This window comes from Miniopterus schreibersii (genome assembly GCF_964146895.1).
Source record: "Miniopterus schreibersii genome assembly, chromosome: 17".
Lineage (NCBI taxonomy): Eukaryota > Metazoa > Chordata > Mammalia > Chiroptera > Miniopteridae > Miniopterus > Miniopterus schreibersii.
This window is the reverse complement of record NC_138117.1, coordinates 19,504,333-19,517,207: the sequence shown is the minus strand read 5'-3', so window position 1 is coordinate 19,517,207 and position 12,875 is coordinate 19,504,333. Positions and strand designations below refer to the sequence as shown.

Here is a 12,875-nt window from a genome sequence, read left to right as displayed (position 1 = left end):
TTTTAAATAACCAATGCATCAGAGAAGAAAACATAAAGTAGAAATTACTTTAAGATGAATGAAATAAAAAAAAACACAACATACCAAAAATTAATGCAGTAGAAACAATGCTTACATGGAACTTTATAACTGCCTATATTAAAACAGAAATATCTCAAATTATTAACCTAACCTTTCACCTTAAGAGCCTAGAAAAAGATATAAGAGCAAGATAAACCCAAAGCAAGCAGTAGGAAGGAAATAATAAAAAAAGGAGAAATAAATGAAATAGAGACTAAAACAACAAATCAACAAAACCAAAAGTTTATTCTTTGAAAAGATGAACAAAATTGACAAACCTTTAGATAGACTGACAAAGAGAGAGAGAGAGAAAGATAAAGATATGTATATATATATATGGGGGGGGAGAGAGAGAAAAGTACAGAGAGAGAAAATTCAATTACTACTAAAATGGAGAATAAAAGAGGGGACGTTATGACCACATTGCAGAAATAAAAAGGGAAACAGAAATAAGGGAATGCTAAGACCAATTGTATGCAAATAAATCAGATAACCCAGAAGAAATGTACATATTTTAGAAAGAAACAAACTATCAAAACTGACTCAGGAAGAAATAAAATATCTGAGTAGACCTGGAATAAGAAAAAAAATATTGAAGTTGAAATTTTAAAAAATTTCTACAAAGAAAAGCTGAGAACCAGAGAGCCTCACTGGTGAATTCTACTACCAAGAAATAACAATTCTTTAATGTTAGAAAAGGAGGGATCACTTCCCAGCTCACTATGGACCCCGTATTATCTGATACCAAAATCAGATAAAGATATTACAAGTAAAATAAACTACCGACCAATATTCTTTATGAATACAGATGCAAAAATTCTCAACAAACACTAGCAAACAGAATATAAAAGAATTCAACTCAGCTAACATTCACTTAACACCTGACACTGAGGTGCCATAAAATCCATGCACAAAACTGTGCACTTGACTCATCAGGAAACCTTTCAGGTACTTTCTTGTAGCCTATCAAGTTTGACAACTGTAGCAAACATCTGAATTCCTACTCACCAGATTAGAAGCAGAATATTAGGGGTGTGACAGATACCACTCACGGACATGTGACAGTAGCAAGAAGTGACATCCTCAGAAGGAAAACGTAAACTATATCTAACGAGGAAATAAATAAACAAAAATATTCAAGCTGCTGCTTTTCCTCAGCCCGCTAAAGAAAACTGTGTGTGTGTGTTTCCTGGGCTTTTGCCGTGGAGAGGCGAGATAGTAAGTGAAGGGGCAATAAGAATAAATCAGGGGAAGGGAAATCGAGAGAAGTACTAACCAGGCTGCATTTGAAAGGAGTTTATGGTGTTTTGAGAGGGAGCAAAGACAAGACGTAAGAAAGATTTCCTGGGGTTAGGAATGTATTTCCCCTTTACCATTTGGAAAATCTTTTAATTTCCATGTAGTTATAGATTCACAGGAAGTTGCAGAGATAGTACTTAGAGGTTCCATGTATCCATCCCTTTACGTGTTAGTTTGCTTGATTTCGTGTTTTTTTTTTTTTTGTTTGAGAGGTGACTCTAAGGAGCTGTTTGGATGTTAGACTGGCATTTTCTCTAACTGTGATATCCTGCAGTGACAGGCCAAGTTCGTTCTTGATCAGGACCTTTGCATTTCGTGCTCCCTCTTCCTGAAATTCTCTTCCTTCTGATTTTCGCTTGGCTAATCCCTTCTTGTCATTCTAGATTTTAACCATCACTTCCTTGGAGAGCCTTTTCCTGATCACCATATCTAAAGTTGCTCCGATCCCCCAATAGCTTTCTACGCCTAGTTTTATTTAATTCATGACACACTTCATTATCTGTCTCCACTGAAATAGAGCCTCTGTTAGAGAATCCGTCCATCTTATGAAAACCTGTAACCAGAATATCTTTGAAGAGTTCTTGGTACAGAATAGGTACTCAATTAATAGACATGTGCACATAGAAATAAAGCTTGAAAAGATATATACCAAACAGTTAACAGTGGTTACCTCTGAGTGGGGGGTAGTAGGGAAGGTAAATTGTGAATTGACTTTCACTTTCTACCAAGATATGTTTCAGATAGTTTTAAGTTATTTGAAATGAAATTGTTACTTTAACAATTACAAATATTAATAAACATATTTTCAATTAGGAAAATATGATTGATAAAGTTTTTAAAAAATAGCTATATATATTCTTTTCTATCACCATTTATCCCCCCCCATACCCTCATCCACCGCCATCCCCTTCCCCCCACATGGTTGACAAAGGTTTGATGTTTACATAAAACTGTTTAAATGAACTGATGTATTTATGTGGGATACTTTTTTCAGGGTGTTAGGTAAGTATAATGTTACTATATATAGTAAAACAGAATTTTGTAACAGCACTGAAACACGAAGCCCCAGAAACATTTCACCCAGTTCTTTTTCCTTTGAGCTTGACCACTGTGTCTCTCATAAATCATTTAAATTGATTTCTTCTTCAAAAGGTAATAGGTCAAATCATTGGCTTGGTAATAACTTATGCTTATTTTTCTTTCAATTTTTATATTTTATATCTATTTAATACATTCATTCTAAACAGGTTTATTTGTTTTTTGTTTTTTTTTATAAGCATATAGACCTTGTAATATTAGCTGTCATCCCCAGGTCTAAATGTTAAGTCAACATGTGTTGGAGAGACCTTCAACTTATCAAGTATTGCAGGTCTCTGATTGTTTTGGAACTTCTTCTGATACCTGTGGACTTAGTTCAAGGTCAGTTGTTGTTTTTTCTAATAGGATGAACAAATGGTTAATTGTTTGCTTTAGTCACTCAAGTCCAAGATCTTACCATGTATAAAAAGTCTAGCTGCAGCTTCTGGTCAGCGACACCCTGACTTTTCAGAGGCTCCTCCTCGGAGGTTTTGCATTAGGTTTGCAAAGTGATGGCCATCTCTCTGATCTGGGGGATTGTGGTAGCAATGTGCTGCTGTCTGTGGCTTACCCTTGGAAAGAGGAGAAGGTAAAGAAAGTTTTATCTTTAAATTGCATCTAAGGTCATTAGATTAATGTCCTTTTACTTTCATTGTTATACAATAAGTTTGGCTTTCTGTACATACACACACTAACATTTTCTTCTCAAATTAAAATTTAAAAATTTTAAATTTTAAAGGGGTATCTTTTTATTATATCTAACAGAAGATCTAATGACAGGTTTCTTTTTAGTTTTGGCATACCAATGGTCAGGCAGACATGCACAAACTTGGTAAACATAACTGACAGCAATTTTTTGAGATCTCTGTGTGTGTTTATGTGTGTATTTAAAGAGGAAGTCTGGACTAGGAGGGATACAAGTGGTAAGTGGAATCTGCAATGAAAAGGATTTCTTTCTATCAGGTGGATCAAATAGATGCTCTTACTAAACAAATATTCTCTTTTCAGCTAGTTCTTGCGCACTGTATGGCCTCGGCCTAAGTTTAGACAAGAGCACAAGGCCTGCACTGATCACTCTGTCACTCTTGTTTATTATTAAAGATATTCGACCATGATGAATTAGAAAACTGCAAAGTATATGTGAACATCACCTTTATCTGCATGTGTCATTTATTTATAACTGGTTCAAGAATACAAGAAATACAAATAGAGTCAGAGGCATAGCCATAGTTAAATTTTTGATTGGCTTAGAGTATTTGGGGGGGGGGGGGTAGTATGTAAATATTCTCTGTTATGTCAATCTCCAAAAGATAGAATTACCAACAGCATATCTTCAGCTATGCAGAGTGTATGTGCTGTATACCTTTTACAAGTATTTTTTTATTCCTTAAAATGTTTTAATTCAGGCCTGATAGTTTCTATTTGTAATTAAACTACTTATCTTCGAACTAAGAAAATAAAAATAATTATTTTATGCTACGTTGTTCTATAAGGAGGGATAGTAGTTTATGTTGGAAAATAAATGTTTATGTTCTTTACTTTTTTTTTTTTAAATATATCTTTATTGATTTCAGATAGAGGAAAGGAGAGGGAGAGAGAGAGCTAGAAACATCAATGATGAGAGAGTCATTGATCGGCTGCAGCCCGCAACCCGGGCATGTGCCCTGACGGGGAATCGAACCTCGATCGCCTGGATCCTAGGTCGATGCTCAACCCCTGAGCCATGCCTGGCTAGGCCTATGTTCTTTACTTTTTATCATTTTTTATTTCAGTTACAGTTGACATACATTATTATATTGGTTTCAGGAAGGTTTATATTCCTTAATAAAACATTTTAAATGGCATGGAAGATTATTGAATTACAATAGGTGACTCTGTCAATATGTGTCTTACTTAATTTTATTTTATAATAAGCTAATTTCTCACATGAGATCCTTGTTATCTTTAACCGTCATCACAGAATAATAGCTTTGAACCATGCCGACTGTGAAAGCCTAAATTCTGCAATGCTCTCTGCTATTCAGCATTCTGTACCTTTAAAGAAAACAACCGAATGCTTAGGCAAACGGCGCTTGAACACATATAAATGCCAGCCTGTGGACTGGCGTCTGTCCCAAGAGCAATAATCTGGTTGCCCCCGCTCATCCTTTAATCCTCATGGTTGGGAAAGTGACGTGAAGGTAGCGGGTATTTGGCGAGCATTGCAGAATGTGCGCGGGGATGAGTGAGTGGACTTGGTAACCATTGTCCCCAGCATATCCACCTTGCTGGGTTAATATAATCCATTATTTTAGTAAAAGAGAGTGCCCCATATCACTAAAAAGTATCTATAAACTGTAGAGTTTTGAAGTCAGTAGTAAAAATGGGAAAACCTGGCATAAGTATAAAACAGTGTGTACTTTTCCATAACCATCATATTTTTGCATCTTACAGAAAAACGGGTGAACCTCCCCTGGAGAACGGGCTGATCCCGTATCTGGGATGTGCTCTGCAGTTCGGTGCCAATCCTCTTGAGTTCCTCAGAGCAAACCAAAGGAAACATGGTCATGTTTTCACCTGCAAACTGATGGGAAACTACGTCCACTTCATCACAAATCCCCTGTCATACCAGAAAGTGCTGTGCCATGGAAAATATTTTGATTGGAAAAAATTTCATTTCACTACTTCTGCAAAGGTAACCGCTTTTGCATTTATACAGCTTTCTGCTTACTTTCTACTTTTTAATGTGTCAGTTTACTTAGTCATTTTGAGCTACTTGGATTTAGAGATGTTGAAGAGTTACCCTTACGTGGAGAATTTTAGACATATAATCAAATTAGATATAACCATTTGGTACTAATTTAAAAAGTTGAAATAGGTATAGATTTTTTATTTCTTAGCCAGCTAATGAGGGTGAAATAAAAATTAAATATTTTACTGAGACAGACGACATTGTAGAAGTAAGACAGGTGCAAACTCACTCATGTCCACCTTGTCTACACAACACCTAGGGTGCATGCGGTGAGAACTGAACATAGAACAATTATTTTGCCAGACCTTTGTTTAACTGTGTTAAGGAATGGACCAGATATTTTGGCATCACTTAGATGTAATCTAAGAGGCTCTATTATAGAGAAAACAATTAACCAACATTAGCTGAGTCTTTGCAAAGAAATATTAGACCTGGTGTCTGGCTCTAAGTAAACTGAGTCTGGTTAAGATACATCTACAAAGAATATCAAAGAGAACTAATGATTAAAATTATTAGTTAGTAGCAAATTCATGTGCAAATAAATGCCCTAGCATAATAAATATAAGAAACAGACAGAGTGGTTGAAGGAAGTTTCACTGAGGAGCTGGGGTTTAAACTTGGCCATAAAGAAAAGGTATGATTTGGCGATTTATTAGTAAAATGCTATGAAACTTAGTATGTGGAAAGGCCAATTTCCACCCCCACTTTTTTAACAAGTAGACTTTTTTAAAAAAATGAAACTTTCTCAGTTATGAAAATACAGTGGTGCCTCGGTTTTCGAATGCAATCTGTTCCTGAAGACTGTCCGAGTTCTGAAAGGTTCAGAAACTGAGGGATCCACAGCCGACAGCTGGGCCTCAGGATCTTGCCCTCAGCGGAAGCTGTGGGCATGTTCGACTTCCGAGGAGTGTTCTGTTCGAAAACCGAAGCATTTACTCCTGGGTTTACGGCGTTCGTAAACCGAGGTGCCACTGTACCTAATTTGTTTTTCAGCCATTTACTCGCACTGGGTTGGGTTTAATTTCTTTTTTCACACATTTTGTTTACTGCCAGGCCTTTGGACACAAAAGCATTGACCCCAGTGATGGAAATACCACCGATAACATAAACAAAGCTTTCATCAAAACCCTGCAGGGCGATGCCTTGAACTCCCTCACAGAAACCATGATGGAAAACCTGCAGCGGGTTCTGAGGCCTGCAGGCCGGCCTGAGCCTAAGACGCCCGCCTGGGAGACAGAGGGGATGTACGCCTTCTGCTACCGAGTGATGTTCGAAGCTGGATATTTAACTCTCTTCGGCAGAGATCTTATGGGACAAGATGTGCAAAAAGCACTTATTCTGAAAAAACTCGACAACTTTAAGGAATTTGACAAAATCTTCCCGGCCCTGGTAGCAGGCCTCCCCATTCACGTGTTCAAGACTGCACACCACGCCCGGGAAAAGCTGGCCGAGGGCTTGAGGCACGAGAGCCTGGGAAGGAGGGACCACATGTCAGAACTGGTCAGGTTTCTGAATGACATGCTCTCCACCTTGGATGACATGGAAAAGGCCAAGACGCAGCTCGCTGTCCTGTGGGCGTCGCAAGCAAACACCATTCCGGCCACTTTCTGGAGCTTATTTCAAGTGATGAGGTAACCAGCAACTTATCCAGCTCTTTCTTTCTTTCTTTCGAAGGCAGAAATGCAGCTATTAAAGAACCAGAAGCAGCTGCGACTGTCTTATAGAAGTAGAAAGCTTCCCAGGGAAAGGAAGGTGCTGGTGCAGGGCCCACTCAGGCCACCTGGGCCCAGAACCCTTGCTCTTAACCCCAGGCTGTTCAGTGTGACCCCTTCTTAAGTCCATGAATTCGGTCTTTGTAATCATAAAAGTCTATGTAAGTGATTACTGACTTCTGGACAGTGAAAGGGCAGGGCCTATGCCTTATTCATTTGTGCATTACAGTCTGTTTTTTCACTCCGTAATTTCTGTCTTACTGTTTACTTGATCAACTATAGTGGATCAATTATTCTTGATGGGATTTAGCCTTTTAAAACTGTATATATCGCAAAAAACCTGTATGTAACGTTATTTTACATGAACATGATTTCTTTCCAAAGTGTTAGTGTTTTGGGAATTTGCTGTTCAGATGGTTTATTGAACTATTACAAGTAAATTGGATGTTTCGTATCACAAAGACACAAAACTACTATTCCCTGGGATTGGAAATGCCAAAATTCCGTTGAAAGCTGATAATTTTATGTGCGTAATATAAAAAATGTTTTCAAAACAATTTCAGATATAAAAACCCATTCTCAATCTGTCTCAAATGCTAAATGTCTTCCAGAGTTTTTACTTGAGAGAGCTCTGTCCAGAACAGAATCACACATTTACAGTAAGGTTACAACATCAACTTAATGTCATGGAGGTAATAGAAGCCATTTTATGGTAGTCACCCAAGTACTTATCAGTCAAGCATTTCTGAGAGTCCTTTACTGCCATCATGTCCTATGGATTCCTTACCATGGCACAGAGGCCCCAGTCAACTCCAGAGCATTAAAATGAAGCAGCATTCATCTCACAAGTCAAAGGGCTAGAACAATTATATGTGGAAAAGCTGTTGTTCTGCCTGAAACTGGAGTATGGATTTTTAGGAATAAATATAAAATTTGCATTTACAATTTAGCCAGTACTTTACAATTGCTATTTTAAATGCAATCTGTCCTCTCAGCTGCTATGTAAATGACAAATTTGACCATTTAATCTTTACTAGAATCATTTATTTATAAAAATCTGGCCAAAGTTTTACTTCACATAGCAAAGCCCCTTTAAGGCAGCAGTTCTTGCTAGTATCCAAGTTCTTAAACACAATTACAAAATAAAGTAAAAAAAGAAAAAAGAAAGGAAATACCCTTTCCCACTTTCTCTGGTGTTTTGCTCACCTGTTTAAAAGATGGGGAAAAGCCTATACGTTTACAGATTTTGGGGTATAGAAAATAATTTATTTTCTGTCTTTTCTTTTCTCTTTTAATAGGAGCCCTGAAGCAATGAAAGCAGCTACTGAAGAAGTGAATGAAATACTAAAGAGTGCTGGTCAAAAAGTCAGCTTAGACGACAAACCTATTTGTTTGAATCAAATGCAACTGAATGACATGCCCGTACTAGGTATGCTTCACTGTCCAGGTTACATTTCATTTCCTGCCACCTACCAGCAGTAATGGTCAGTATGCATTACGCACTCACTTGTTCTAGGCATCATGCTAAGTATTTCCCACGCGTTGTCTCTTTTCATCTTCACCGCAATCCTAGGATTAGGGACTGTTAGTATTTCCCTATGACGAGTAAGGACACCGACACTTACAGGCCAAGCTGCTGTCTAGGATGGAATGGGGGAACCAGTTACGACGTTAATGGGATGGGGCTCTTGACCCCACACGCCCAACCACTTCTCTGCACTTCCGAACTCTGTCTCTTTTGTAATTACTCTTACATTAATCTTACAGTTAATTGGGGGCATATTCATTTCCATGCAATCAAGGGAGGGAAAAAGCACCATTGAGAAGCGACAATTAGATGCATGGGTTGAATAATGGGATTGAAGTTTATTTTATTTTTCTTATTTTTGCTTCTGCATATTTTATAAAACACACAAAAAGCTACACTTTTAGAGTAAGAAAGAGTTTTGCTTTTGTTTTTGTTATTGTTGTCTATAGGAAAGAAAGCAATGTATGCTTTTAGGGGGCATGTATGTTAGTGGAAGGGACTAGGAGACAGAAGCTTAGGTTCCGCATCGGGCTTCACCATGGAGACCTCAGACATGTCATTCACTTCCGGGGGCCTTGCTTTTCTCATCTGTAAAATAAAGTGCTAACATACTGTGATTTTACACACTATTATCTGAGGAGCTCCCAAAACATGACAATTAAAAAAACAGAGGCTGGAAGGTCAGGCTGGGCCTTCTCATCAGTTGGTATATTTCAGTTGCTCATAGGGTCCCTTTCCATCTTACCTGGCACTGTCACCCAGCATCAGATAGTGTAAAGACCCAAACGGGCTCTTGCAAATGCTGAATTGAAGCTGCAATGAACATCTGGAAAAATATTTCTATATTAAAGTATTGTCAGTAGACTAAATCTCAAAAGTGATACACTGAATCATTTCAGATAAAAGGGATTTATTGATCTTCCCAATTGTATTGGATGTCTAGTGACATGTATAAATAAGATGATTTTTTTATGAAATTATGGAAGTCTAGTTTCTATTCATTGAGAAGATTATATCTTTATCAAAAGATTATTAACTCATATTTAAAAATACATTCAGGCACAACTGAGTCGCTGATCATAGCATAGTGGTAACAGAAGAAAGCCTGGGAAATGTGTGTCTCGTCAGCTTCCCACAGTCTGTTTAGCTGTGTGCTATGGGTTGCTAGAAGTATTTCAGACTCTATATTGTGTGGCCTTTAAATACCTAATTTACTCTTTCCTCTTTCCTCCCTCCCGCCTTTCCTCCTTCCCCTCACCCTTTTCCCCTCCCTCCTCTCCTTTCTTCCTTTAAAAATATTTAGATAGTATCATCAAGGAGTCCCTGAGGCTATCCAGCGCCTCCCTGAACATCCGGACTGCTAAAGAGGACTTCACTTTGCACCTCCAGGAGGGTTCCTTTAATATCCGCAAAGACGACATCATAGCTCTGTATCCTCAGTTAATGCATCTGGATCCAGAAATCTACCCAGACCCTCTGGTAAGTGCCTGTGTATCTACCCAGATAGAAATACAGAGAAAATTACCGTATCACAATTGATTTGATTATTGAAGCCATAGGGATTGTCTCCTTTATTATGTCAAACATTCATATGTTTTGGAAAACCTGGACGATGGCCTGAATTTTTCATTTCTTTCCTGATATTTGTCATCACATAATCTCTGTAGGTCATATATAGGCAGTCACGGTAAAAAAGCTGCTTCCTTTCCTTTCCCTTGAAAAGTGCCTGCTTCCAAATCCAGGAAATTAGAGGTTGGAGGCCAATAATATACTGACTTTTCTAGTTTCCGATCTGAGCTCTTCTTTCCAGTTCTGCCCAGCCAAGGAACTAGGCACCCAGGCAGGGCGGGAGGCACCCTAAAGCTTTCTTGTTCCCACGGGTTCTTGCTAAGCTCCGGTTCCTCATTGCTTTCTGATTCATAGTGGGGTATTTGCTAAATTACTAATATATTAGATCAAAAAAGGAAATCATTCTCTGGAGCTTCCAGGTCAAGAAAGAGGTACATTTATTTAAAAGTAGCTTATAGGTTTTGTTTTCTTTGCATTTTCATTGCAGACATTTAAATATGATCGCTATCTCGATGAAAATGGGAAGGCGAAGACCACCTTCTACAGCAACGGACTCAAGTTAAAGTATTACTACATGCCCTTCGGGTCCGGAGCGACAATATGTCCTGGGAGGTTGTTTGCTGTCCAGGAAATCAAGCAGTTTTTGATTCTGATGCTTTCCTATTTTGAACTAGAGTTTGTGGAGAGCCACGTTAAATGTCCCCCTTTGGACCAGTCCCGCGCAGGCTTGGGGGTTTTACCACCTTTAAATGATATCGAGTTTAAATATAAATTCAAACATTTGTGAGTACACGGTTGGGAGCAAGAGGAAATTAGGTGATGCGACAGCCTGTGGAAGGCCACCGCTTCCCCGTGCCTTGGGACGGATGCATTTGGCGGTGTTGGAGCCGATTCTGCGAGCCCAGTTCTGGGCGCCGACGCTTGCTTGTGAATCTTAACGTTTTGGGGACGTTTCCAGAAACTCCCTCAGACTGTGTTCATGAACGAAACTAGTTTGTAATGTGTTTTCATTTGAGTAGGTCGATGAATGTTCATGTGGCCAGGGACTCGACTTCATTATTTTCAGAGGAAAAAGTATTTTGTTTTCCCGAATGAAGATTTTCCAATTGGCAGAATATTTTTTCCTAAGGAAACTGCTTTATTTTTATAAAAACCACCCAACAATTGTAAAAAGTTACAAATTCACGTTTTAGTGAACTGCATGATTTTTTTTTTTGACTAGGTGTGGAACTCTTCAGGTGTAGATGTATATTATAAAGGATATTTTAAAGGATCATATTATGCTTTTTAATGAAAAGAAAATGTTTTTCGGTTTTCCTTAGATCCAGTGTTCAGGGATTTAAAAATAATGATCTGTTGTCCTGACAACATTAAAACGGCTTTAATATTTTTCCTTTATGTTTTATTTAATTTTTCTAGAAAATCTAATGCTTATGTCAGGTTTCAACTATCTTATTTATACTTTCATCTGATTCCATATTAATGAGAAGATTCAATATTTCAGAAAAGGGAGGCTTTCTGGTGTTATTAAACGTGGATCAACGAAAAGAATGGAGCTCTCGTGTGATACGTTTTAAAATTAAAATTGAATGAAAATAACCATTTAAAAGCTTTGGATATGAAACATGAAAAGGGTTTGTGACTTGACATTGTATTCTACTTAAATAAATTACATTTTATCTTTAAATGACTTGTAGTTGAAAGAAAAATAATTCAGGCCTATATAATAGTGTTTAACTGCTGTGTACAACAATGCTTTGGTAAAATATCTTAAGTATTGGAATTATCAGCTGTAATATTTTTATTGATATTCCTGTATGTATTTATATGTAAATTATATTTACCTTTTCTCTTGTACTACAAATGTTAAGAAAACATTGTAACATTTGATAATTTTGAAATGATTCACCTCTCAGAAATAAAAGTGGGAATGTGCATACTTAAACGTTTTTCTGAAGTGTTCTTCCAGTCAGAATTACAGCAAAGAGGACGCCGGCCTGGCAGCAGGGAGGGATGTTATTAAAAGTATTTATGAGAACTCAAAAAGCACTGCCGTAGGGCCCTGGCCGGGTGACTTAGTGGGTTGGAGTGTCGTCCTAAACACCAAAAAGTTGAGGGTTTGATTCCCAGTCAGGGCACATACCCAGGTTTTGGGTTTGACCCCCAGTTGTGGCCAGTATGGATGTCTCTCCCTCTCTCTCCCTTCCTCTCTCTCAAATCAATTTAAAAAAACAAAACACATATCCTTGGGTGAGAATTTAAACAAACAAACCAACCAACCAACCAACCAACCAACAAAAAAGCATTGCATTAGGACCTTTTAGTGTCTTCTCAGTGGCTCAATGTGGACAAATGATTCTCCCTGCCTCAAAGTGGCTTTGTTTAGGAAACTTTCTCAGACAAGTCCAATGGCTCACCAGCTCCTTGGTGGCGAATCTATGAGCAAAACCCAGGTTTCGAGGCTCCCAGCTGGTGCTCTCCCCTCAGCCCCGCCCTGCAGAGCCCTCCCAGCCTCCGCCTAGTTCTGCTCTGCGGGTCTCTCCCACCTCCCTGTCTTTCCCCAGGCCTCTCAGTTCTTACACCACCACCAACCTGCCTCCAGCAGTCATCACTGGGCAACAGCTGGGGGACACAGGGTGCAATATGGGGGGGGGGAGCAGAAAGCCCAGGTCTATCCCAGCCTCACCTTTGGAGCCAAGCTGAAATCTGGGAGGAGGGGTGTGCCATTCCTGATTCTGCTCTGCCCCAGGCCCCTCCTGGGCCCCTCCTGACCCTTTCTTATAACTCCCTAATGTTTGCGCCTCCCACCACTTCTCTGTTCTGGGGGCCACACTTTGTGTGTATATGTGGTGGGGGAGCCAGGGAAGGTAAGGAAGAGTCTGGGAGTCAGTGCCAGCCG

General features: G+C 38.7%; 1 protein-coding gene across 1 annotated transcript; it reads left to right on the top strand.

The window, feature by feature from the left end:
* Positions 1-2,887: 2,887 nt before the first annotated feature.
* CYP7A1 (cytochrome P450 family 7 subfamily A member 1) lies at positions 2,888-11,917 on the top strand. The gene is made up of 6 exons (XM_081116579.1): positions 2,888-3,025; positions 4,870-5,110; positions 6,221-6,798; positions 8,178-8,308; positions 9,711-9,886; positions 10,464-11,917. Exons 1-6 carry the CDS (start codon positions 2,949-2,951, stop codon positions 10,761-10,763), a joined length of 1,503 nt encoding a protein of 500 aa, XP_080972705.1. The 5' UTR covers positions 2,888-2,948; the 3' UTR covers positions 10,764-11,917.
* Positions 11,918-12,875: the final 958 nt, after the last annotated feature.

What these genes read in the sequence shown, in the direction of transcription:
- CYP7A1 (XM_081116579.1), top strand. Translation starts at nt 2,949, where the DNA reads ATGGCCATCTCTCTGATCTGGGGGATTGTGGTAGCAATGTGCTGCTGT. An exon ending in ACCCTTGGAAAGAGGAGAAG is followed by an intron (nt 3,026 to 4,869) that starts GTAAAGAAAGTT and finishes TGCATCTTACAG; the next exon opens with AAAAACGGGTGAACCTCCCC. An exon ending in ATTTCACTACTTCTGCAAAG is followed by an intron (nt 5,111 to 6,220) that starts GTAACCGCTTTT and finishes GTTTACTGCCAG; the next exon opens with GCCTTTGGACACAAAAGCAT.